Consider the following 27664-nt stretch of genomic DNA (forward strand, 5'->3'; position numbering starts at 1 on the left):
TTGAACAGATCTTGAGGTGAAAGGTCTAGAAGCAACTTCTCTAGATAACCCTCTACCAACCACAATAATGTAGACTTGTCCTCCCCTCCCATCTGAGGGGATTGGACTCTTGAGCAGGCGTCTCTGATTCTCAGCCAGGAGGGATGACAAATGTTGGAAATATTCAGTCAGGCTCCCAGAGCTTAGTAAAGCATAGCCAGAAGATGGCAGATAATAAACTACTACAAAGCTATAGGGATGTATTCACCTTCCTAGTCCCCGTATAAGGGGCTTAAAAATGATCCTTGTATTGAAGAATTTGCAGAAATCATTACAAGTATCAGAATTCAAAATAAAAACACTAAAGTCCATTTTGACAGCTGTTTTTCAGGTCAGTTTCCTAATCTCTATCAGTTTCAAGAAGATTTGCCTACATATCCTGATCAGACCATCACTCTGGCAAGACATGTTCTTATGTGGTCAGAAACATTTCCAGTAGAGGGTCCTATGCTTTGACCTTAATTACTCTCTAACGTATTCACAGAAATGCACTACTTGTTTGGATGGAAACTCTTTAGGCCTGGACTTCACGCAGGTTTTGTACCATATAACTATTTTGGGGGAGGGAGGGGCAATGTTGGTTGGTTTTACCTATCTGTATAAGCGCTAATGTGGATGAAGTCTTACTGGTATAACATATTGTCCTTCCCTTATGGAAATAATCTGTACTGGTATAAGACACCTTTATGCTGATATATCTGTGTCCATATTACAGGGGTTGTACAGTTTTAATTATGCTACTAGAATGTGTGTGTCTATACAAGCTGTTAGAAAAAGATTTGCATCCTGATAAGAGCATCCTTGAGACACAGGGCAGAACAGGACATCAGTTTTATGGTTCATTTCTACTAAGTAAGGGGACTCATGGTGAATTAAGAAAAAAATCTGCTTAATCCAACTCAAACCGTTCAGAACTTTGAAGACACTTTCAATACCAAACTTCAAAGGATGTTTCTTCCTAGGGGGAGAGAACAAAATAAAGGAAGTTATATGCCATGTCTGTGAACAGCCCCTAGCTTTCAAAATATTATTGAGTTTACTAGGTAATCCAATTTGTTAGAACTGCTGAGCTGGCAACGTTTCTGATATATCCACTTCAAAGATTCGTGCTACCCTTTCCATCAGATGTTCTTTACCCCCTTTGCAAATAGAATGCCCCTAAAGACATGTTCATCTAGCCTGGTGATTTGTGACTAGACCCCCAAATGATGAATTGGATAGAACTGTGTTTATTATGGATGGAAAGAACACTTTTTGCTGGGGGAGCACATCTTTCACATCACTTTGGGGAGATGGTCTCAGAAAGAAATGATGAGGAAGATCAACTGGCTAGAGATCTGAGACATTTGATTAGCTTTCCTTGTACTGCACAAATAAACAAAGCTTCAACATATCCTAATAATGACAGACAACACTATATGAGCAGAGGACCAGGTCAGCATATTTGCACCAAGAAGAAAGGTCCCTCTTGTTCTGGGGAATTAATAATATATAATTGATTTGGGCCCTGCATATCAAGTCGAATCTAAATACAGTATCTGATTGGCTAAGTAGGCAAGAAGCAGACCCAGCAGAATGGAGTCTCTACTGCTCTTTCTTCCTGTTGATAAGAAAGATTGGAGTCCAGGATGGGATCTCTCTGCAAACAAAATGCCAAGACAAGAAGATACTACTTCCAATTCTGTGTCACCCAGCAATGCCCCTTGAAGCTATTAGGCCAATTCTGTGCTTCCTTGCCTGCTGCTTTGAGCAAAATTTTCCAGAAGGAAGCATCAGCCCCATTCTGAACTCTGAGACAATGTTTTTTCTACCTTTGAAATTGTCGTTCTCCCCTTTTCTATGACATGCCAAAAAGAACCACTAAGTTAAGGGTCAATAACTTACCCAGGGAAACTCCATTTGTCAACATGAGTTTCTGTTAGCCATGGTAATTTAAATTGGCTTTTAAAATAGCTAGCGATAGCTGGTGACAGTTTCCCTTGTGGAGGGTTGCTCTCTGCTGGTAGAAAGATGTGAGGGAATGTGATAGGGCATGTAATAGGCAAGGCAGGTGCATGGTGGAACTGAACTATGCCTGAGCCTTTTGCAGTGGCAGAAGTTAGAGAAACTAAGTAGCTCTTCTCTTGCTCTAATTCTGCTGAGAATGAGGGTCAGGGAGCCACAACTAGGTTGCAGCAGCCACCTCTCTCCTCTTTGTCAACATGGAGAATCTGTTCATGAATATTTTTTGGTTTCTGGTTTCTTGTTTTTTGTTTTTTGTAATGTGTTCCATATGTTGGCATAGCTTGTAGGCAGTTCATCCTGATTTCAGAGTTCAAGAGAAAGTGATAGTTCACTTGAGAAATAATTCATTTTAGAAAATAATGTTTTAAGTAAAACTTTTCATTTTGTGCGTATTTATGAACTCCATGAGGTATTGATAAAATTATAGGTGCTAGCCAGGGATGCTAGAAATAAATTACCATTCTGCATTTCCTCACCCCAAATCCGAATAATCTTCTGGGAGATTAATTTATTTTTCTTTTCAGCTGACATGGTTCCTACTTTTATACTTATTAGGGTCTTCTAAAATATTTGTAGCTGCTTATGGACTAAGGTAGCTGGAGGCTTCTAGACAATCCACTTGCATTTTCACAACTCTGGATACTGATACGAGAGTCAGGTTTTGGTATGAAAAACAAGGAAATAAGTTTATAATTCAATATTCTGGTTCCACCGTTCACATATTTTTATACACAACTATTATTAGACAAGATTGTTGGAACAATAATTGGGATTTGATTGTAACTGTAAATAATTACATCCAGTGTATTGTCTTGCAAGGCCTACGTGTCATCTTGTAAATTCTGCAGTCTTAACAACACTGAGAGTAACCATTCCATTATAACTTATTTGGTATGTATTTGTGGAAGTTTTCAAAGTGTCATGGTAATGATACTATAGGTAAAATGTACAGTGTCATTTAGTTTTACTCTTATTCTGGCACTTTTAACTTATTCAATAAATTACTTTTGCATTGAGACATATACTTTTCAAGTTCAGATCCATATATATATTTTTTAACTTTAAGTCCTAAAATCTTTAGTTTTGTAATATCTGAAGTTCAGGATTAAACACCATCAACTGTTTCCCTTTAAATGAAACATTTAAAATAGTTGATAGTATAGATTATTTTGAGTAGTTGAGTATATACCTCAGCTTTTATTATTCTTATTTTGTTGCTAAACAGTTTGCAAAAAGTCGGAACCAAGTTAGTAGTGAATGTGCGTGCTATATCCAAAAATATGCAGTACAATTTAGCACTTTGTTAGAGTAAATTTGAGATCTTTTAGTTTCTGGTATTCATTTGGGGTCAAAATTAGATTACTTACATGTTTGGATACTCATAATTTTACATTGTGATAGATTTTTCTACATTAAATCTCTTGTTATTAATAGGTGCAACAGAATCTCCAGGTCTAAGCAATTACATTCTGAGTCTTATGTTTATTTTTAGAGTTGCACTTGGGGAATGGTGGTGTCCCTATTATGGAACAAGTTGTAAATTCACGGTCTGTGGCATTTGAATCTGAATCCAGTCTTGGCAACATGGAAAACCGTTCTCCTGGTAAGTCCATTTTCTTTCTTTTCTTGAGCAGAAATCTTGCTAACACATCCAATTTGTGTGTTTCTTAACCAAAAGATAGTTTTTACACTATTTGCTCAAGTTATCTCTGAGGAGGAGTACAATATGTTAATGTGTAGATTCACTTTTAAGAATATAAAGAATATTTTTATTTAGGAGCCCCCTGTGATGGGTTCCCCCCAGGGTGCCAGCTGCAACTGGGGTATCACTGAGCCCCCCCTTACCCACCTACCTGGGCTCCCTCTCACACTGTGGTGCTGTGATAAGTTTCCAAGCTTGCTCTTTCACCAGCATACACACACCTAGCTGCAGAACTTACAGGCTGCTGTGATCAGTTCTGCATGGGGAGGCTTACAGCTAAGGAACTGCCCAGCTGCTCAAGACAACACCTCTGGAGTGTAAACCCAAAATTATAGCGTCCTGCACTGCACAGTGATCTGTACAGTTTAAGCTCATGAAATTCGCCCCCTCCTTCAGTGTGAAGAGAGAATATACAACAGCTTTTTCCCCCAAGTTATAACTCTCACACACTGGTCTGTGATGAAGCAAAAGCAAATTTATTAAATACAAAAGATGGATTTTAAGTGATTATAAGGGATAGTAAACAAAGCAAGTTACTGAGCAAAGATGAAAGCAAGTTACCAAGAAAATAAACAAAAACACAATCTAAGCTTAATATACTAAAGAGATTGGATATGAGTAGCAAACTCTCACCCTAAATGTTGATTTAAGCTGGCTGCAGGCTCTTAAGGGGCAAGCTGCACTTGCTGGCAGCTTAAGAACCCCAGATATTCCTTTCACAGGCTAGAAACCCCTCTAGCCTGGGTCCAACACTTCTCCCTAGTTCAGTCATTGTTCGTCAGGTGTTTCCAAGAGTCTCCCCTTCATTGAAGAACCATGATGATGTCACTCCCCTGCCTTAAATAGCTTTTGTATATGGCGGGAACCCTTTGTCTCCAAGCTTGGTTCCCATGTCTTTCAGTGGAAAAGCACTGGTCTTCCAAGATGGAGTCCAATACCAAGTGATATGGTCACATGCCCCTGTAGTGTCATAGAAGCCATGACTTGAGGCTGTTTGTACTATCCTCAGGAAGCCTTCCCAGGAAGGCTCCCTGGTGGGAGATTAGCTTCTTCTAAGACCTATTGTTCTTCTAAGAGTCCATTGACTTGAATGGGCCATTTCCAGCCATCCATCTAGACTGACAGTCTTTTGCCTAGTGGGTGTTCCCCAGGTGTAAACACATTTGTAATAGATACATAGACAATATTCCTAACTTCAAATACCAAAATGAAACATGCGTACAAATAGGATAATCATATTCAGTAAATTATAACCTCTGCAATGATATCTCACATGACGTCTCTTGTATAAAATACATAATAGTTATACCATAATCCTATCATAATACTATCTCTAGGAAGGATATGGGATGCATCAATGTGATGTTAACTATACAAAACAAAGAGAGAGAGAGAGAGACATGGTCACTGCCCTGAGGGATTTATAATGCTACTAGACAGACACATATAAGTACATCCAAATTGTAATTCACTGGTTGATTGGAGAGAGATTTGGTCATAACAGATGAGGTGTTTTGTTTTGTTTTTAAATGTTATTGACTTGTGCCTTGCATTTAATTGCTTACGAAACTGCTTTTTTCCTCATGTAATACTGTAGCAATTGATTGGCTGACAGGCTTGAACCTAATAATCCCCTGGTTCAGACAGAGGATGGTTAGCAGCTGGGCCTTTGAGGAGTTCTTGACTTGAGCTTAATCATCTGTTGTTCTGCTAGATTTTGGATTTGGGGATCTGCAGAGCATTCTACTAGATGATACTGCTTTCTTAGGCTTGCCTAGATTTATAGCTTTTTTTGTTTGTTTGTTTTGTTTCTTTAAGCTATTGTGTTTTGCTGGTTGTTTCTTGTAGAGTTCCCAGAATGTTAGTCGGGAGCTTAAGAAAAAGTTGATGTTCTTTGGTGGGTAGCCACTAAAAGGAATGATGCTATGTGAAGATAGGTGGGATGAAGAATTATCTGATCACTAGTTTCAGAGTAGCAGCCGTGTTAGTCTGTATCCGCAAAAAGAAAAGGAGGACTTGTGGCACCTTAGAGACTAACAAATTTATTTGAGCATAAGCTTTCGTGAGCTACAGCTCACTTCATCGGATGCAGTCAGTGGAAAATACAGTGGGGAGATATATATACACAGAGAACATGAAACAATGGATGTTACCATACACGCTGTAAGGAGAGTGATCAGGTAAGGTGAGCTATTACCAGCAAGGGGGGAGGGAGGGAGGGAAGCTTTTGTAGTGACAATCAAAGTGGGCCATTTCCAGCAGTTGACAAGATCATGTGAGGAACAGCGGGGGAGGGAGGGAGGGAAATGGGGAAATAGTTTTACTTTGAGTAATGACCCATCTACTCCCAGTCTTTATTCAAGCCTAAGTTAATTGTATCCAGTTTGCAAATTAATTCCAATTCAGCAGTCTCTTGTTGGAGTCTGTTTTTGAAGTTTTTTTGTTGAAGAATGGCCACTTTTAGGTCTGTAATTGAGTGACCAAAGAGACTGAAGTGTTCTCCGACTGGTTTTTGAATGTTATAATTCTTGACGTCTCATTTGTGTCCATTTATTCTTTTACGTAGAGACTGTCCAGTTTGGCCAATGTACATGGCAGAGGGGCATTGCTGGCATATGATGGCATATATCACATTGGTAGATGAGCAGGTGAACGCGCCTCTGATAGTGTGGCTGATGTGATTAGGCCCTATGATGGTGTCCCCTGAATAGATATGTGGACACAGTTGGCAACGGGCTTTGTTGCAAGGATAGGTTCCTGGGTTAGTGGTTCTGTTGTGTTGTGTGTGGTTGCTGGTGAGTATTTGCTTCAGGTTGGAGAGCTGTCTGTAAGCAAGGACTGGCCTGTCTCCCAAGATCTGTGAGAGTGATGGGTCGTCCTTCAGGATAGGTTGTAGATCCTTGATGATGCATTGGAGAGGTTTTAGTTGGGGGCTGAAGGTGATGGCTAGCGGCGTTCTGTTATTTTCTTTGTTAGGCCTGTCCTGTAGTAGGTAACTTCTGGGTACTCTTCTGGCTCTGTTAATCTGTTTTTTCACTTTCACAGGTGGGTATTGTAGTTGTAAGAACGCTTGATAGGGATCTTGGAGGTGTTTGTCTGAGGGGTTGGAGCAAATGCGGTTGTATTGTAGAGCTTGGCTGTAGACAATGGATCGTGTGGTGTGGTCTGGATGAAAGCTGGAGGCATGTAGGTAGGCATAGCGGTCAGTAGGTTTCCGGTATAGGGTTGTATTTATGTGATCATCGCTTATTAGCACTGTAGTGTCCAGGAAGTGGATCTCTTGTGTGGACTGGTCCAGGCTGAGGTTGATGGTGGGATGGAAATTGTTGAAATCATGGTGGAATTTCTCAAGGGCTTGTTTTCCATGGGTCCAGATGGTGAAGATGTCATCAATGTAGCACAAGTAGAGTAGGGGCATTAGGGGACGAGAGCTGAGTAAGCGTTGTTCTGAGTCAGCCATAAAAATGTTGGCACACTGTGGGGCCATGTGGGTACCCATAGCAGTGCCGCTGATTTGAAGGTATACATTGTCCCCAAATGTGAAATAGTTATGGGTGAGGACAAAGTCACAAAGTTCAGCCACCATGTTTGCCGTGACATTATCGGGGATACTGTTCCTGACGGCTTGTGTCCACATATCTATTCAGGGGACACCATCATAGGGCCTAATCACATCAGCCACACTATCAGAGGCTCGTTCACCTGCTCATCTACCAATGTGATATATGCCATCATATGCCAGCAATGCCCCTCTGCCATGTACATTGGCCAAACTGGACAGTCTCTACGTAAAAGAATAAATGGACACAAATGAGACGTCAAGAATTATAACATTCAAAAACCAGTCGGAGAACACTTCAGTCTCTTTGGTCACTCGATTACAGACCTAAAAGTGGCCATTCTTCAACAAAAAAACTTCAAAAACAGACTCCAACAAGAGACTGCTGAATTGGAATTAATTTGCAAACTGGATACAATTAACTTAGGCTTGAATAAAGACTGGGAGTAGATGGGTCATTACTCAAAGTAAAACTATTTCCCCATTTCCCTCCCTCCCTCCCCCGCTGTTCCTCACATGATCTTGTCAACTGCTGGAAATGGTCCACCTTGATTGTCACTACAAAAGCTTCCCTCCCTCCCTCCCCCCTTGCTGGTAATAGCTCACCTTACCTGATCACTCTCCTTACAGCGTGTATGGTAACATCCATTGTTTCATGTTCTCTGTGTATATAAATCTCCCCACTGTATTTTCCACTGACTGCATCCGATGAAGTGAGCTGTAGCTCACGAAAGCTTATGCTCAAATAAATTTGTTAGTCTCTAAGGTGCCACAAGTCCTCCTTTTCTTTTTATCTGATCACTAGTTATTCATCTTTTATCTTCAGGTAAATGGTGTTGTAAGTCTCCATTCTGCAATGTCTTTAATTAATTTCACATGCACAAAAAAGCTAGATTGGAGCTGCTATCACATTCATGAGTTAGGGTTTTTATCAAGGGTTTGGCTTTAGGTTTTCTGCTGCCTTAAGACATATTACTGTTTTTTTTATTATGGTAGCACCTAGAAGCCATAACTAAGATTGAGGTCTGTTGTGCTAGGCACTGTACAAATGCATAGGAAGGGGGAGTTCCTGCTATGAAGTGCCGATACTGCCATCAAATGATTCAATCTATTTTACATTTTCTAATTCATTTTAAAGTGTAATTTAAAAGTCTCAGAAACACCTGATATATTTTTCTCATTTTACTGTTGAAAATAAAAAACGACTGATTCAAATTAAAATCAAATTAAAATGAAACCCTCCATGTTTTAAAAGCAAAATTAATTAAAGTATTATTTTAGTCTTCTGGAGTGGCTTTAAGGCATGGTGGTGCAGCATCCTCCAGGCCTGTGGGAGACCTTTTGTGAAATCCTGACCCTATTGAAATCAATGGGAGTTTTTTCCCTTTACTTCAATGGGGCCAGGACTTCACAAATGGTTTTTAAAAGATTTAGGTTATAAAATCATAGAAATATAGGGCTGGTTTATTGAACAAGAAATTTGCTGCATTATAAATATTGCTAGACTAATAAATAATGGATTAATAATAAATCGCTCCTTCCAGAAATGTATGCACATCCTTTAGCAAATGCTATTGTATGGGTTTGGGAGAGAATAATTCTTTTCCCTCACCCGTGACACCCATTGCAAATATCCAGATTTTAATGCAAATCACCAACCAGAGAGTTTGAGAGATTGGGAGAGCCTTGCGACATACAGTTGGCCAGCTATTCAGTAAAACAGACTTTTTCTAAGTTATTTAGAGATCAAAACTAGCTTTAATTGGCCCACTCTCCCCTGGTACCAGCACTTAAAGTCAGAAATTATGTTTGTCATTTTTCTAGAAAGCCTGTTTTATATAGAAAGCTAGCGTTAATATATGTGATGGCATGTGGTCAATTACGAAACTTTATAATTTATATGTATCTTTGCAGACAACTTTCCTAAGGCAAACATTTTTTGTATATGACACCCTGGGCAATGGATCTGGGAAGACAAATTACGCCACAGTAAAAGAGGTTCAGCAACCTCAGTCTGTAGCACAATAGAAGAAAATTTCTGTAAGATACTGTTTCAGTAGTATCTGGCACCAGTTAGGTTAGAAAATATATATATATGTGTGTGTGTGTGTGTGTGTGTGTGTGTATATATATATATATATATATATATATAAAAATACACATTGAGATGAAAGAGAAGATTTTATGCATATATCATAGAAATATAGCACTGGAAGGGACCTTGGGAGGTCATCTAGTCCAGTCCCCTGCACTCAAGGCAGGACTAAGTAATAACTAGATCATTCCTGACTGGTGTTTGTCTAACCTGAACTTAAAAAAACCCTCAATGACTGAGATTCCACAACCTCCCTAGGCATATGTGGTGGTCATATCCAGTCAATAGAGAATATTGGGATGCAGTACGTAACTAAATACTATAGTTGGTTGGATATTTATGATCCCATTGTAATCCTGCTAGGGGGCTTCCTAGCAGAAATGGTCATGCAAGAAGAAATGAATTAATTTCTCGTCTGCTAGTAGCTGCTCAAATATTGGTAGCCTCTCACTGGAAAAAGAAAAATAGCCCAATCATAGAGGAATGGTTAAAAATAAATATGGAAGGTTGTGGTTATGAAAAAGTTAACACACCCATTACATGCCCAGGAAAATAGAGGACAGATAAATATTTGCTTACCTTTTATTCATTACTCTGAGTACATTGACCTGCAAATAAACCAGCACACCTGTCCAGTTTTTTTTTGAATATTAACATTTGATACACAAGCTTGGTGTGTTAAATGTGTGTATAGTGATTTCATTCAATTTTATAAAATCACTGGAAACAACAAATTATAGGTGTTGTAATGCTCTCTCTGTAATATGGTAACACTCTGTTAAATGGAAAGATCTGATAGCTATATTCCTGTATAATATCTCTCTAAACAAAAGCTAGCTTTTATAATAATTGTTTTTTTTCCTGATACTTACATGGCACGGATTGGAAAGTTGTTAAAACATCCTAAATAAATGGGGGGAGGTGAGGAGAGAGTTCTTAAAGATAATTGCTAGCATTCCAAGCTTGCTACAGCTAGTTCCTGAAGTATTTAGGACGAATTTCATCAGGTCCTGCTGACTTGAATATATCTAATTTATGTTCTTTAACCTGTTCTTTCTCTCTTTTGGCTTGTGTTATACCAGGCCAGCAAGAGCTTGGAATATTATAAGCATCTAGGAAAGAAGGAGATGCACTGCATGAGCAATTCCTAGCTCCTGGATTATGTTGACTTAGTGTTAGATGGGACAGTAAACTACCTCTGCTGTGAGGTGGAACACTGGAGTGCAGTTGTCATGTGAACAGGAAGGGTGGCTTAATATTCATCATGATCAAAAAATGAAGTGGGGAATTGCACATTGCTTAATTATATTGGCTGTGACTTTAGTGATCCCTGTCAATAGGAACTTTGAGAAAAAGTGTGTTCTTTGTTGTGTTCAGAGCTATTAAGTAATCATCTAGCATACCACATTTAACATGTGTATATATCTACTCTCACAAAGAAAACATGATGACATTTTGAAAGATTTGTTCCAAAAGAAAAGTGTCAGCTGTGATTCTAAATGAGGAAGTATCAGTTTCATAATTTTACTTTTATTTTTAGCATCCGTTTTGGATGATAAAGGTGAGCAAAGCAATGAGGAGGAACAAAAAGCTATTAAGCCCACAAGTAAGGAGTTCAAGAAAACATGGGGATTTCGAAGGACTACAATTGCCAAACGAGAAGGTGCAGGAGATGTTGATGTGGACACTAGTGAACAACAACCGCAGCAGCAACAAAGCCTGTCTCTCCGGCGTAGCGGACGGCAACCCAAGCGTACTGAAAGAGTGGAAGAATTTCTTACAACAGTAAGACGTAGAGGTAGGAAGCATGTTCCTACTGCTCTTGAAGATTCAAGTGAACCAGCATCCTGTCCGGTTACAGATGTGGAGACTGCTTCTGAAGGCAGTGTGGAGAGCACTCCAGATATAAAAACTAGCAATCGGAAGAGTGACTCTAAAGACAATAAGGATCAGCCAGTCTTAAAAAGCAAAGGTGCAAAAAATGATGATGATGATGATACCTCTGATAGTGATAGTGATGGACTGACGCTGAAAGAACTACAAAATCGTCTAAGAAACAAACGCATTGAACAAAAACCTGCAGAACTGACATTGAAAGAGATACAGAACCGCCTCAGGAAAAAACACCTAGAACAAAATCCTACAGAAACAGTTGATGTCCAGGCAGGAAATCAAGTTAAGACTGAACGGCCTGTCAAACAAGAACCTGAGTCTACCGATAGCACTGAGACTGGAAGTCAAGTAGTTGTGTCTGAGGAACATACTGAAGATCTTCAGGTTAAGAAGGAAATAAAGCCTGCCCTGGGAACAAAGGAGATCAAAGATGAAGAATCTGAAGAGTTCACAAAAAGCAAATCTGAGTCTGAGATTTATGACCCAAATACTCTGTACTGTATCTGTCACCAGCCTCATAATAACAGGTGGGCTATATACATATGCAAAGTATTGTTTAAAGATTTCATTGCCAGGTGTATATAATTTTTTTTTTCTGTTGCAACTTCATGGGGTTGTAAGTAATAGGGTAAGCTAATAAATACTAAATTTGAATGCAGTTTGTAAAATTAATAAGTTATACAAAGCAACTGGCTTCCTGACAAAATTACGACTTTTTTTGTTTTTGAATTTTTCAGTATTTTATTTTTTAACCACTTGTTCTTTATTTTCAGGTTTATGATTTGTTGTGATAGGTGTGAGGAATGGTTTCATGGTGACTGTGTGGGGATTTCTGAGGCTCGTGGGCGACTGTTGGAAAGGAATGGGGAGGACTATATCTGTCCAAATTGCACCATTCTGCAGGGGCAGGATGAGACAGTTTCGGAAACAGATTGGCAAGAAACTAAATCAAGACAACTAAACGTGGATGGCACAGAGCTCACAAGTGTAGGAACAGTCGAACAAAAGTCCAGTGAGGATCAAGGAATCAAGGGTAGGATTGAAAAAGCTGCAAATCCAAGTGGTAAGAAAAAACTGAAGATATTTCAACCTGTAAGTATTTTAGTTGTTGTCTATTGTTCTATTGAATGTGTTGAGGCATTAGCTTATCTATGGGCTGCAACACACTTTTATATAAAACAAAGCTGCTAAATTTTTTTTTTAGATATTTGCTGTTTGTATCTTTCTGATTTATAAGTAAAGATTTTGATCCAGAACTGAATGAGTGGAGTGTCACAATCATTAGCATATATTTTTTTTAATTTTTGAAGGATTGCAATTTACAAAACATATACATCGGATAAGGAAAATACCCCAATAATGTATGCATCTGTTATTCTTTTATTTGGGTAATCAAGACACTGGCTGAATTCCTGTTCTTTCATAAAGACTCTTAAAATTCTGAAATTGGCATGTCTTTATTTTAAAATTGCCTTTTCTAATAACTTGTCAATTGTTTAATTTTCACTGTAGGTGTCCAGTTAGTATTGGCAAACTTGTGTGCCTGTGCACATTCAAGCTGTGCTGTGCACTTCCAGCCAGTCTTTGACCTTGTGTTTTGACCTTACTTCTTGAAGCTCTTCATACACAGAAAAGGGGGATTGATAGACTTTATTTTTTAAAAATGGCTCTGAAAATATATTTAATTAAAAAAAAAATCCTTTCAAATTGTTGCCAGTTTCTACATACAATTATTACAGGAACTTTCTTTATATTAGCCATTAGCCAGTCTGTGTGCCATTCTAAATGCAGGCAAAAAGTCTCTTAACTTGAATTTAAACTAGAATCATAGAATATCAGGGTTGGAAGGGACCTCAGGAGGTCATCTAGTCCAACCCCCTGCTCAAAGCAGGACCAATCCCCAATTAAATCATCCCAGCCAGGGCTTTGTCAAGCCTGACCTTAAAAAACTTCTAAGGAAGGAGATTCTACCACCTCCCTAGGTAACGCATTCCAGTGTTTCACCACCCTCCTAGTGAAAAAGTTTTAAACTAGTTTAAAACCTTTTAATGCCATAGTAATTGACCTTTCTGCTGCTGGTGCTATTTTAGTATTTGCAAGGACAGGCGTCCTCCTTGACTGTCATCTCTACTTTATTTCTCTTCAGCAAGTTTTAAAAAAAAAAAAAAATCCTACATACTTGCTGACAGCATACTGCAGTAATTTATTTTATGGGTTTGTGTGCATTTTAATGGTTGGACAGGAATACCATTTCCTAGCTAGCATCAGAGCTGTTGTATTGAAGCTTGCCATTGGCATGAGGCTTGTAGACTTTGGAGTGAAATTTTTTAATCACTGACATTTTCAGCAGAATACTTGTAAATTTAAAAGAAAAACTTTTTCAGATATATTCTATAACTTTAAAACTACAGTTATCCTCAGTGTATGTATGCAGATTTAACATAAAATACTAAAAAGCTTTTAATATATCCTTTCCCATATGTTGATGTTTAATTTTGTGTTGAGGATAAAAATCATGAAACAGAGTGGCAGGTCCAACCAAATTTCGGCTTTAATCAATTTTTGCCTTTATTTGTACAATTTTAGATGGAATTATTGTCATTTATAGTGTCTGAACATACATTTATTCCAGACAAATAACAACAGACAAGAGGGAATTGTTTAATTGGCCCAAGTTACCACATTCCAGGGCACCAGGAAGTTCTTCCATGATACTTCTCGTCACCTTCTCTGATCTCCTGGTCTAGTCCTTCAGTCTCTTTTCCAGTGTCTCTCCTTTTTGGGGCCTATGTTCACTTGGGTCTTCTATACATTTCTACGTTACAGATTATTAAATCTTTATCCAATTTACTTTTTAACACACAAGCCCTTTGGGTTTTAGGTAGGGCTGTCAATTAATTGCAGTTAACACCTGCGATTAACTGAAAGCAAAATTAATGCTTTAATTTTTTTAACATGTTAATTGTATACCTGTGGGCGGGTTGAGAGGCATCAGTAGTGGAGGGGCTGAAGCCTCAGTCCACAGCTTCCTAGGGGAAGGTGCTGAAGCCCAGAGCCCCAAGCCCTGACCCTATATTTGAAAATATAGAAACCCCCCAAAATATTTAAATAAATGGTATTCTGATATTGTTTAATGTGAGATTAAAACTGCGATTAATTGCAATTTATTTTTTTAATCTCAAGGTTAATCACGATTAATTTTTTTTAATTGCTTGACAGCCCTAGTTTTAGGTAACCCATACATTATGCATACACAGGCTTCAATTACTCAACTTCTGCATTTTTTTCTGCTGGTTTTTCAGTTTCAATGTCATGATGGTTTTGTGTCACCCTGACTTGTCTCTTCCCAGAAAAAAGGCTTCTTGTTGTGTATTTTCAGCCCCAAACCCTGTGCGACATGTTACTTTTGGTTCTGTCAGTAATAACATCACTTTAAGCAGATTAGCAAGTCTGTGTAAAAGAAGAATTAGCAAAACCACAAGTATGGCAGTAGGGCCTTGGTCTAAGTGTTACGTCATTTGTACTCATTCACTATCCATAATTACAAATCATTAAAAGTATACCTAACACAGCTCTTAATCTTACCATTAAAAATTCTTCATTTTATATTTCATTGTTATAAATCAGTATATGTATGTTATCCTGTGCTGTCTTTTAATCTATTAGAAAAGTTGGGGGGAGTTATGGAAAACATGATGATTTTTTTTAACGTCAGCATTTCGTATCTTCTTTAAACTTGGTTTTTTTAATTCGAAGTATAGTTTTGTTTGTGAACCATGACAAAGAAAATTCAGTAGAAATTTTCCTGTGAATACATTTTGAGGGGTGCCTCAATTTTAGGACCATGATATTTAATTGCATTTAATGGCACCCCAACATTTTGTAAAATTTAGAAATCGTTTTACAGATAATTTTAGTGTAAATAGTGAACATAAGAATGGCCACACTGGGTCAGACCAAAGGTCTATCTAGCCCAGTATCCTATCTTCTGACAGTGACCAATGCCAGGTGCCCCAGAGGGAATGAAGAGGTAATCATCAAGTGATTAATTCCCTGTCGCTCATTCCCAGCTTCTGGCAAACAGTAGAGCCAAGATTTCGCCCACTAGCTTCTGAAGTAAATGGGAGTTTTGCCATTGACTTCAATGGGGCCAGGATTTCACCCACCCACTAAGTTTTATATACTATTAAATTCTGGTTCTACACTTTCCCCAAACTTTCTTTAGGTTAGTCTCTACTCTAAAGGATAAGTATGCAAAAGTGGCACCTTCTTACTCAACAGACCTGATCCTTTTGTGCATTTAGTGTCAGATCTGTTAATTTTGATGACAAAATAAACCCTGTGTAATAAGTTGCACAGGTTTCAGTGTGGGCATGATTTGAAAACAGTGGGGTTGTACTAAAAGTGTAATTTGGCATGCAAAGCTTTTAGTAATGTTGTTGATGCGTGAAGAGGAATGACTCCAATTTGACTTGAGTGAAGGTAGAGTTTATAAAACAAGCATTTGCCGGGGAGGAGGGGGAGGGAAATTTAATTGTACACTGAACACACTTGATACATAAATAATAGTAGGAAATAAACTTGGAACCTCACAATCACTTATAAGCACTCTTCAGAGTAGAATCATGCTTTAAGGTTGAATTTTCAGAAAAACTGAAAAGATGTCAACAAGATGGTCATTACCACTTAAGAAGAGTAACACTCTGTCAGTAGCATTTTTCATGCATTGTATTTTGAGCTGTATTCTACAGATTATTTATTTTAAATAATTCAAATTTTTGTAACAAACATCGCAGCTAATTAATACTTTAATCAGAATGTCATGGCATTCAGGAAAGTTTGGTGCTTACACCCTGATCCTATACTATTGAAAAAATGGATTTTTTACCACTGACTTCAGTGGTGCAGGGTTGGGTCTTTAAAAGTTATTTGTGACACACTACAGCTGGACTTGTTAGATCTTTAAAATGTAAGATGCCTTCTAGGAAACACTTATGTATTAATTTTGTAATATTTTTCTCCTGCTGTTTGTGGAGATAATCAGATGTGAAAGTGGGCATTTGTAAAGAATTATCCTGAAGAATAATATTTATTTCTACAAAATAAATGTTATGGTATTTGGGTTTTAGATAAGCAGCACTACTTATGTCTCAGTAAATCTTAATTGAAAAATTAATTGAAATTGGCCTGTGTAGCAACACTGTCATTTGGATTGAAAATTGGTGAAATACTGTAAACAAATATTAATTATAAACTACAATATATTGAGTTGGGAAGAGCTGTCTAATGGAGAATTGCAATATTAGGTATTAAGCCAGTTCTTATTTATTATTCACTAATGACCAGAAAGAGGGAACAACCATTTTGACAAACTGAGGAGAGGCAAGAAGAAACCAACAGAAATTAATAGTATAGTGTGTCAGCTCAGGGTAGCTGCACTGGTATTTTCCCTCTGGCCCAGCAAGGGCACCCATCTCAGGTTTCCAACTCCCTAGCTGTTACCTCTCTTGAGGGGTGACTAGTCCCACTCCCTTCTGACCCCAGTGTATTTCCAGGTGCACAGTCCCCTGACTGTGATATCCCAGCAAAAGACTCTGCCTAAGCAGGCCTGCTTACTTTTCTTCAGAGACCAATAACTGAGTAATTGCCCACAGTTATAAGGCAACACACAGCACTTCCTATGCAAACCTATTTTATTCTTAAGGTAAAGACACTACAGAAAAAATATTAAAAACAACAAATGAACCTATGGAGATGGTAGTAAGCTTACTTCAGAGATCTCCCCAATCCTAATGTGGTCTCTGGCAGGAATAGTCCTTCAAAACCCCACTCAGGGTTTCCTTGTGGGTTCAAATTCATCACAGCTTCAGCTCAAAACAAGCACACAATCTTATGGGACTTCAGTAGGCTCAGTTCTTCCAACCCTTACTTTGGGGCCCTCTGTGGACCAGGATCCTGTCTGTTTGCTGGATCAGGAAAGAGGCCCTGAGCCTGTTTAAACCCAGTCTGTTTAACAGACAAAAAAAGGATTTTTGGATAGTCACTGGAGAAACCATTTTGAACTATTTATGCAAAACCTATCTAGGGGATGTCTTCAAAAGGACCGATAACCAGAGGAATTATATTAGCATCTCCATCCTCCTAGAGGAGTTGCATATAATTTCATAATAACAGATACACAATTGCATTTTTAATATAGTGGATCCCAAAGATATTAAACCTAATTTAACAAGGTTTAATGTAATTTAGTAAAGTTTATATTAATTCCATGAGGTTTGTCCAGGATATTTCCATTTTGTCACATCATTTCTCATCTTTAGATACAAGAGTGCTTTGCAAACATGGATAATTGATGTTATCCTAATTTTTACAAATGGGAAAACAGAGGAAGGAAAACTTAAATTCCTTGCCTCAGACCTCACAATGATCAAATATTTGTAGGCTTTTAAGGATGTTACTTGATCTATCTATAATATTTCTGAGGCACCTGTTATTGGTATATGTTAACACTGAGGAGGAAGAGGATTTATTTACATGTAAGACACTATGGTGAAATGAAGAGAAAATTTAGACTGAGTACTGGGAAATGTCTGTCCTGATAGTGGGAAGTAAGTATTAGGCTGTGATGGAGTTTCCCTAGGGAAGTGGGAGTAGTCCTGTCACTTGGGATTTTTAAATGAGACTGGATAAAACTATGGAAAAATGTGCTGCAGAAAACAATTCTGCATTATCAGGGGAGACAGCCTGGTTAATGCAGTAGGTCTTTTCCATTTTAGATATCAATAACTCCAGGAGAAATAGGTGTTAAAGCCTGGGGTACTTTTCTGTTTAATAAATATAGATGAAATGGACCTTCTTATGGCTTATTTATATTTTAATGATTTTATAAATATTTTGGTTTTGTGTTGAATTTGCAAGCATGAACTCGTTAGGCCAGCAAAGTTGGATATGGGATAGCGTCAGTAAAGATTGAAAAATCATGTTATGCTTTTAAGATGCACTAGTTATATTCAGTTACATAAGTCCTCACAACCGGTTATATACAGTTTTTTAGTTAAAAAATTGAACTTGCTGTGCTTCAATCTTTAGGTAATCGAAGCTCCTGGTGCATCAAAATGCATTGGTCCTGGCTGTTCTAATGTGGCTCAGCCTGATTCTGTGTACTGCAGTAACGACTGCATTCTCAAACATGCTGCAGCCACCATGAAATTTCTCAGTGCAGGAAAAGAACCAAAGCCAAAAGAGAAGATCAAATCAAAATCTGAGAGACCCACAATTCTAAAGTCTCAACTACAGGTAAGATCATGTTCCTGAATAAAAAACGCAGCATTTTTCCTGAAGCATAATAGCTTGTTGCTGTACAGTTTTCAGACATAAATATATTAAGTTTGCAAGATTTAACGTTAGATATTCAATCTTTTGTTTGTTTTTGCCATTTTAATGATCTAAAACTACATTTAAGAATAAGATAATTCAGTTAAATCTTTATAATAAAAAAAGAAAACAGGAAAAGGTTGTTAAAATACAATATAGTCTCCTTTGCATAGGTGCTATTAAATTAAGTATCTGCACTTCAGTACATCTTTTCTGAAATAATTTCCCTAGTACTGAATATTTTAAAGCTAATTCATAAGTTAAAATTATTAATATTTTCCTGGGTTAAAAGTTTTTAGGTTTATTTTTTAATAGGGAGACAGGCTATGCAGATAAGGGGGATTTGTGTCACATGTAAGGAAATGAAAGAGAATTTCTTAAAAGCCCTTTTAAATCCATATTACCTAGCTCTGTGAAACCACTTTAATGTGGCAGGTACTGGATGTGCAGATTTACTTATATTTGATAATAAATACAGCTGTGTTCAGTTTGCTGGTAGGGTCTGCTCATGAGTAGAGCACTCAACACTCTCTCCTGCTAGGCTAATGTATTTCTCCTAGCTTTATAGACTTGTCAGAAACCCATTTTGTATTGTAACTATGTAATTTGAAATGCATTAGTAATTATTCACAATATATGAAGACACATTTTGTCACTAAATACATGCATCATGATAACTCTTTCTGTCATTACTATTATTAGTAATTAAGGATCTACTAATTATACAGGCAGGTACTAAGCCTTTGTCCACCCAGAAGAAACCAACTCCTGAGAAAAAAGAGATTAACATGAAGAAAAGTGTGGTGACAGCCCCTAAAACTGAAGCAAACACCCAACCAGTTGCTAAAGAGCCGGCATCAGACAACAGCACACCATCCTGGGCAAGCGATCATAATTACAATGCAGTAAAGCCAGAAAAGACTGCTGCCATTTCATCTTCACTGTTATTCAAATGTATGTATCGCATAGGGATATTCCTGAGTAATCCATTTACATTTTATTTGAATACCCATCCATTCTTGGCTCTGTAAGATTAGGAAAATTGGTATCTTTTTCTTAATATGACACACAGTTTTTCTCTCCACCTTCAAAGATTCACACACACTCATATCAGGGAAATTTTATAAGGTTCCTTTATAATTTTGATACTAGTCTGTATGCAACTGGTTTCTGAATGTAAACTTGCTGAGTAAGTTACCAAATGTTTTCCAAAGGCAATAACCATTTCTGTTCTCAGAGGAGGTAAGTATCAATATACACTTCTTAAATTCAAAATATTGTAAGTTACACGAGGTGCCCCTGTTATCAACAATTCACTGTACTAACTTAAATTTTATTATAATACGTCTAGCCTTGGCACTTGCTTCTCAAGTTTTGCATTTGCATTGCTAGTGCCGAGATGGGATTTTTCAACAGGGTTTGTTACAGAGCTTTTGTATTTTTGCAGACAGATTTTAACTGTCAAATATATCCAAGTTCTCCTCCTTAGTCCTGCCATGAATGCAGGGGACTGGACTAGATGACTTCTTGAGGTCCCAGTCCTATAAGTCTATGATTCCTGGTGTTTTATTTACTTACGTTAAATATTTTAAGGATCATCTTTTACTTAAGTGAGGGGGTGGCCTTTGTTTCCTTGTTATCTCTGTGTTACTCATATTTCACACATTATCCGCACACAAGGAAACATCTGAAGGGAAGTTAGGCAGAGATTTTGCCTTACATATTATAATTTTGCAGGTATTGAATAGCATCCATAACTTCTTGTTAGCTCATATAAAGGTAAGTAAATACTGATTTGTAATGTGAAATAGATTTTGTACTTTATCACATTTTTGATTGACTCCAGTGAAATAGTGTTATAATGTAATTGGAATTTAAGTGAAATCATACCATTCACATTTACAAAACACACGATAAATAGGTGTCTAGTGTCTGACATTTTCTCAATTTGAAATTTAATGAATGCAAATGTTACTTTTTCTCCCAGCTTTTATTAACCACCTTTTATCGGGGTTTAATTTTTATTTTCAGAAGTAGATCTGGTTATTAAAAACATTAATTATATATTAACTTGACAAATATACATTTAGAACAAGTGAATACTTTTCATTTTGAAATTCATCTTGAGACCTAGATTGTTCAGGTGAAAGAACTTTTGAACATAAAGGAAACAGAAGTATTTCCCCTGAAAAATTACTTTATTATTATACACAACTCTTTAGACTGTCTCAGGAATACTGTAGTATATTGCATTTAAATTTAAACTTCCCCCTCTGTTTTACTGCACTTCTTTTAGAAATGCAGCCTTAGTACATGCTATTTATAGTGTTCTGGAGATTACTTTTTTCCCTACTTGATTTAAATTAATAGATTTTGGTACTTTATATCCCATAACAACTACAGAGTTGCATTTTAAATTAGCATTGTAGGTTTCAAAGAGCAGTATTTTTTTCTGTCTAAAATTAAAGGTAAAAAGGGGCCCGTTATGAACTCTTATGTCTTGTCTACACACACAAATCTGCTTTATCAGTAATACAGATGATAATATACTACTATAATTGCATGTGGTACAACTCCATTAATGCGGATGCAGTTACACTAGTATAAATTTGCTTGTATCAGTATAGCTTATTTCTGTAAGGGAAAAAAGCTGTATTGGTATAAGGTACCTTTATACATATATAACTGCATTCACACTACGGGTTACACCGATTTAACTGTTTTGGCAGAATAGCACACCCCTAACTGAAAGTTAAATCAGTAAAAAATGTGTATGTAGACCAGGCCTTATTAATGAATACAAAACAATTCAGTAAATACCAGATGAAGAGTTCTCTAATCAGCCAATAGGGATGGAATTTCATATTGCTCTAATTAAGGTAAGTTCTACAAATGTCTTGGATTCTGTTTTTACCATTACTAAACTACCAAATATAATTTTTTTTCTGTGGAAAAGATTCTTTCGTTTTTGGTTGATAACTCTGGTAGTATGATTCGTGATTTAAGTGATCCATAGTGTCTCCTTAAAAACATCAATCACAACTTCTTTGCTTAGGGAGATTCTACAAATTGTTAAAATTTAAAAATAAGGTAGTGTATTCTATTCAGTGTACATAGTTATATATATATTTACATTGTACTGAACTGAAATGGAAATTGTCCTAAACAGGTGCTCTCTACCCTCAAGCTAAGGACCTGATCCTGCAAATCCTTATTCATGCAAAGAACCCTTAATTGCCCACATTGTCCCATAGGAGTCAAATGAGTAAATTTAGTGACTGAGGGTTGAAGGATCAGTCCCCTATTCAGACCCTAAATTAGTCTTTCCTCTGTCAATATAGCACATGCATAAAATGCAGCTATTCTGTATGCTAAATATTGTTGCACTAGGTGGTGGATGTAAGATTTCAGTACACTTTAACATAACAGTGATTTTATTGGGTGGCAGGACGGAGAGAGCCCAAACCCTTTTAGTCCTCTGTTAAATGTAGACAAATAATCTGGGTAGGAGTGCAATTCAGTACACTTGTATGATAAAAATGATCTCTTCCTTTGAAATTGGTTCATACACAGAAACGCTTGTAACATGGTTATTTGAAGCACGCAACTCACAGTTCTAAAGATTTCTCCTCCTCCTTCCAATCCCCACTGCAATGGCTGCTTCAAGATTCCCTTGGATTTTCAGATTCATACTATTTTGTGGTGAGAAATTAGGCCCTAATTGCAAGTGGCTTTTTTTATTAAATCCATCAAAACATACAGGCTGAATATTGGACATCTTAATAGTCTGAATGGAAATCATTGGCTTTATTGGTTCAGCTGTACTAATTAACTGGGAAGCATCATGCACATATGATGCCACATGAATAATAATACATTTTATTTATTTGTGTTGAAGATGTGGGCAGTATTTAGGCTGTACAGCTATGGGAAAGTAAATATACACATCATATTTTTTCTTTTTCAGAAATTAGGCCTGTTTATTTTAGTAGCTGATCTGCTTTTACTCATAGCATCCAGTGCACCACATACATAGAAAATGTATTTCAAAAATAATTTTTAATTGCTACAGGGATAAGGGCCATTGAGATTGGGGAAGGTGAAACAAGGGCTTTCAAAGATGCAGGTTCGGAGTGGAGGAGAGAATCTGTAGTATTTTAATGCTTTTGCCAGGATATGTTTCTTGACTGTACCTTTAACCTTCAGTTTATATCAAATGGGTGTTAAAGTCCTCAGGGCTTGTCAAAATAGAAGTAAAATAAATTAGCAAAATAGACAGTATAAATGTCTATCCAGCAGATTATCTTTCAAGCAGGAAAAACACAGCCCCAACAAAATGATTTCTAAAATAACCTGATAAAGTTATGGCCTTTTAAAAATCATCTGCCATGTTTTATGATAACAGTGCATTTCTAAAAAGAGTTAATTTTTAATGCATATGTTGAGGCAGGGAGTTTAGTCTACTAGCTTGATATTTCATTCATAAGGTTTTTATCAAAAATATGGGACCGCAAAGGAAGATCATATTCATTGCTTGCTTGGCTCTACAAAAGAGCTATTGTCCTTATTTTTTCTCATTTTTAATATGTCATGCATTGAGTTCATAAGAATTAATAGCGGGGCAAGGGGTGAGGCTCTTAGATATATGGAATAAGTCAATTGTCAGTGCACTTCATAAAAAAAACCTCTCCAGATGGAAGATGGAGCTCCGGATCATATGGCACTGATATATCTGGTTGTCATTCAACTTAACAGTGAATTGTAAATTATATGTATATTTTTAAAGTGTGATCTGCCCCTTGTTTGCCCAGTGTATTTGAAAACTTGTACAAAATAGATGATCACAGTAAAATGAAAAATGACGGATCCCAGAAGAAACACATCTGAAAGATGTCTGGATCCAGATTTATATTTAATAAGGAAAGTCTGCATATTATGTTAAAGCTGTGGTCCTGTCAAATGTTCTAGACTACTTTTAAAGTCTACCACAAGGATTTAATACCGGTACTGAATTGATGGTTTTGTTTTTTTCTTTTTCTTTTAGTCATTTGAGCCTTTTGATATCCTCATATGTCAGGTGGGCTAGGAGTGCAGTTTTATTTTTCAGTTTTGCTTGTATAATATTTAGTTGAGCAACATTCTGAAAGGTTTATAAAGCTTTACTTTTTTTAGCTGAACAAGTTAATATCTACAACAAAAATTTCAGAGAAATATTGTCAAATGAAGATTTAAAGTAGAGAATGACTCAGAACGGATCTAAAGAATGTCAATGATAAATAGTAATTCTCTCATTATTGGTACTGTAGTAAATAAGAGGACAAATTATTCTGACAAATTAGCCAACTGTTATATTTTTAATTCAGTATATGAAGTGATAATTAACCCTTCCACTGGAGGGAAAAAAATTAAATTGCTTCATTGGTATTTAACATCTTTTGTAAAGGTCACTAATTACAGAAGAAACCTCCTATGTTTCTATGTGGGTAAAGGAAGACTTGAGGAAATATCAAATATTTTGGTTATAACAATGGGGATAGTGGCTGGGCCACTTACTGATGCCAAAGTTCATTTAGTAGCATGTCAACATGCACATATCTAAAGACTTCAATGCAGATTCTTTGATAGTAGAAGAACATTTGGAAGAGAAAATGAATTTTTGCCATTTTTACTTAAGTGGAAATCGGCTGCAAATCTTTCGTCATTTTCAAGCTGGAAGATTGATCACAAGGAGGAGAAAACTGAAGGTAAAGGTCTGCCGTATCCTAATTTTAAAGTACCCAGACAGATCTAAATTGATATTCACAGACAGTTTTTTAATTTCTCATTTAAGCTTGTCAGGCTACTTTTATTAGGCATTAAAAGTTATTTGAGCTGATTAGTCACTTATCAACTGAGTCACAGCAAACATAAGTTATATAAAATCATAACTCCATTTGGTAGTAAGAGGAGGAGAGCTTACCAGACATAGTAAATATATTTTATTAGATGAACCATTGTGTACACTAAACCTAAACTATTTTAAATTGATATGCTGGATCTTGCGATGTAAGTCACTGAGTTAAGTTTTCTATCACAAAGCCAATAAACTATTTATTGACTTAGCTTCAACTTAGCTATAACTACTAATTTAGTATGAATTCATAGCCATTAATTGCAATACAGACGCTCCCCGGGTTACGCAAGACCTGACTTACACAAATTCACGCTTTTGGAAAAAGTTCCATAAGCCAGAAATAGGATTTTTGAATTGCTGAAATTTTTGCTTAACGTATGGTATACATTTCCGACTTACGCAAAATTCAAGTTACACAAGGCTTTCCAGAACGAAACGATTGCGTAAGTCGGGGGGGGGGGGAGAGGGCGTCTGTATTCTATTTGATAGTAGTATTTCTTATAAATTATTAATGAATTGGACTTTAAAGCAGAAATAGTTCATTGAAAGGGGCTCTGTCAGGCTAAAATTTGCCATACATCTCTCCTGCCATCCTACAACAGTGGATTAGGGGACAGACAACTTTATGGTGCCTCCTAGCGGGAAGCAAGGGGACAACATTTGTGAAACTCTGCCCTTGATTACGTTAGCCTCCTTTTAACTACCTGCCTCCATTTTTCTTTGCCTCCTCTATGGCTTAGGTTAATCATTGCCTTTGTCTAGATCTGAGCCTTATCCACGGGCTGAGTAGTGCTTACTCACATGAGTTGTCATCAAAGGATTCCAGATACAAAGGGCTTTTGGGTTGGTTCTGTTCCTACACAAAGTAACAAAGTGAAGAGACATTGTCAAAGGACAGAAGTGAGATGAGAGCCCAAAATCAAAAAGTCTGATGTGCATGTGATGATTGTTCTTCCGCAACATTCCCTTGTATTTTTATTTTATTATTTTTTAAATGTAGAAGGTAGCATGGGTATGGAGGAAAAGGAAAATATATCGTACAATGTAAAAAAGAGGGAAGGATGAAAGAGAGGAGCAATGTACACATAATGGGAGTGGAGGGTAATAAGGTGCAATGAAAGCCTGTAATACCCCTGCAGAGGGAAAAGAATAAGTCCTTATCTACACACGGACTTGTGCCATTTTAACTAAGAGCATGTCTACACACATAGTTGCACTAGTTCAGCTTAAGATGTGATTTTTAAACAAATTTAGTTTAAACCAGTGCAGAAGGTTGTATGGACCCTTGTTTTGGCTTAGCTTAAACTATTAAGAACAGGTTTAAAGTAAACTGAAACAAGCTACTCTTAAACTGCCGTAGCAGTGTTCACAAAGGGATTTGCACCATGTAGTTAAACTAGCATGAGTTTGTGTGTAGATGCTTATTTCAGTTTGAGTGGCTTAGTTTGGTTTAGCTTAATCTTGTTCTACAGGTTTAATTTAAACAAAAATAAGCCACAGTCAAACTGAAACAAGAATGTCTTTGTACAAACTTGCACTAGTTTAACTAAACCAGTTTTAAAACATACCTTTCGTTAAATGAGTACAAGTTTGTATGTCACCAAGGCCTAAGAGCTAGTGGCAGAGGCATTTTGTCTAGGCAGATAGCGAAAATCCACCTTGTCATTATTTGTCCTCACAAGTGAATAATTGAGATTGTCCAGTCTCCTGATTCAAACCTATCTCATTCCATGGGATCTGTTATTACTTGTCCACCAAGAGTCCCTAGCATTGTAGAATAGTGCCTAAGAAATAGAAGGTATGGTACAGGGCTATCACTGTGCAAATTGCCCATGATACATTATTGATTGAGGACTAGGGCCCTTCATTAGTAAAAACTATTGAGGGGGGTTCAGAGGGCAAATCTTGCATCCAGAGTACCTGAGAGGACTCTGTCAGAACTTTGGGGAAATACATACTGGAGCTCTGCCACCTTTGGGGAGGAGGGTGCATGCATCCTACTCCCCCTTTCAAGCAGTTGTCACCCTGGGGACTCTTGGAGGGCAGAAGGCCAGCACTCCACAATCACACTGTGTGTCTGGCTCCTGCGTGAGGAGCCACAAGAGTGAAGGAGGAGGCTTGACACAAGTGTTGGGCACAATCTGGCTCGTAGGGTGGTTCTTTTCTACTTGTTCGTCGATACAGATGGAAATTTGATTAAAAAACTCACCACCCTATATTGCTGTTTGCATTTTTTTTTTACTAATATTGTTCACTTGGTTGTATAACCAATGGGAAGTCCTCCCCCCCCTTCCCCTCCACCAAATAAAAGGGGTTCTTTGAGGTGGTCTCTTTTGTATTTCCACTGTTGGATTCTGATGATTGTGTTGATCTGGGTGCAGAAGGCTTTGGAGCTGAAGATGGCCTGTAAAGTCCTTTGAATACAGAAGTGGTTCTGAAAAACTAAGGCCTTGTCTACAGCAGGTATTGCCCCCATTTCAACTAGGGAGGCCAGTTGCACAGGTCTAATCCCCTAGTGTAGACAGGGTGAACTACTATAAGGTAATCTCAATCAGGGAGCAAGTTGTAAGTGCACCTGGTAGCTTTGCCTGTCTACACTAGAGAACTGCATTCGTATAGCTATGTTGGCTTGCAGCATGACAAATCATCAGTGTAGACACGGCCTAGCTCCAGTGTTTCCTCAATCAAGTGAGAATGGAGACTGTTACCTAGTCTTTCAGTACCTGGGTTGTAAAGGCCTGGCACACAGCACCAGTTTAGGCATTGACATCTTGCAGCAGACCAGACACCTGATACGGACATCCGACTTGAGAAAAATAGAGGGGGAGAGGTGTACCTTTAAAATCTGGATTTATTAGCATCTGACTCAGTTTTGATAGTAGGAACTAGCCCAAATCCCCTAGTGCACAATGGCACATAAATACTAAAATTGCCTAAAAATGATAGCATATTGTACAATAAGTAAAAGCTAACTGTATACAACTATTTTTTGAGAGAAATGGCAAGAAGTCTGACAAATGCTGACTTCAGGCATAGGAGTTGTTCCTCTGACCACGGAAAAGAAGGAATTGAGACGCTTGTTGGCTGCACCTTCTTTTATGGCCT

At 37.4% G+C, this 27664-nt stretch overlaps 1 protein-coding gene across 5 annotated transcripts in view; it reads left to right on the plus strand.

The window, feature by feature from the left end:
• Nucleotides 1-27664, plus strand: part of DIDO1 (death inducer-obliterator 1) — an 88404-nt gene that overhangs the window by 24503 nt on the left and 36237 nt on the right. For 4 of the 5 annotated variants that reach the window (XM_077831992.1, XM_077831991.1, XM_077831995.1 and 1 more), the window contains 5 exons: nt 3536-3646; nt 10940-11819; nt 12066-12384; nt 18382-18588; nt 19395-19620. In XM_077831992.1, coding sequence (XP_077688118.1) covers nt 3536-3646; nt 10940-11819; nt 12066-12384; nt 18382-18588; nt 19395-19620 — 1743 coding nt within the window. Of the gene's footprint in view, nt 1-3535; nt 3647-10939; nt 11820-12065; nt 12385-18381; nt 18589-19394; nt 20446-24340; nt 24779-27664 lie in introns of those variants that run through there. The other variant, XR_013347760.1, reaches the window with a different exon arrangement.

The sequence above is a fragment of the Eretmochelys imbricata genome, chromosome 13, assembly GCF_965152235.1.
Source record: "Eretmochelys imbricata isolate rEreImb1 chromosome 13, rEreImb1.hap1, whole genome shotgun sequence".
Taxonomy (NCBI): Eukaryota; Metazoa; Chordata; order Testudines; family Cheloniidae; genus Eretmochelys; species Eretmochelys imbricata.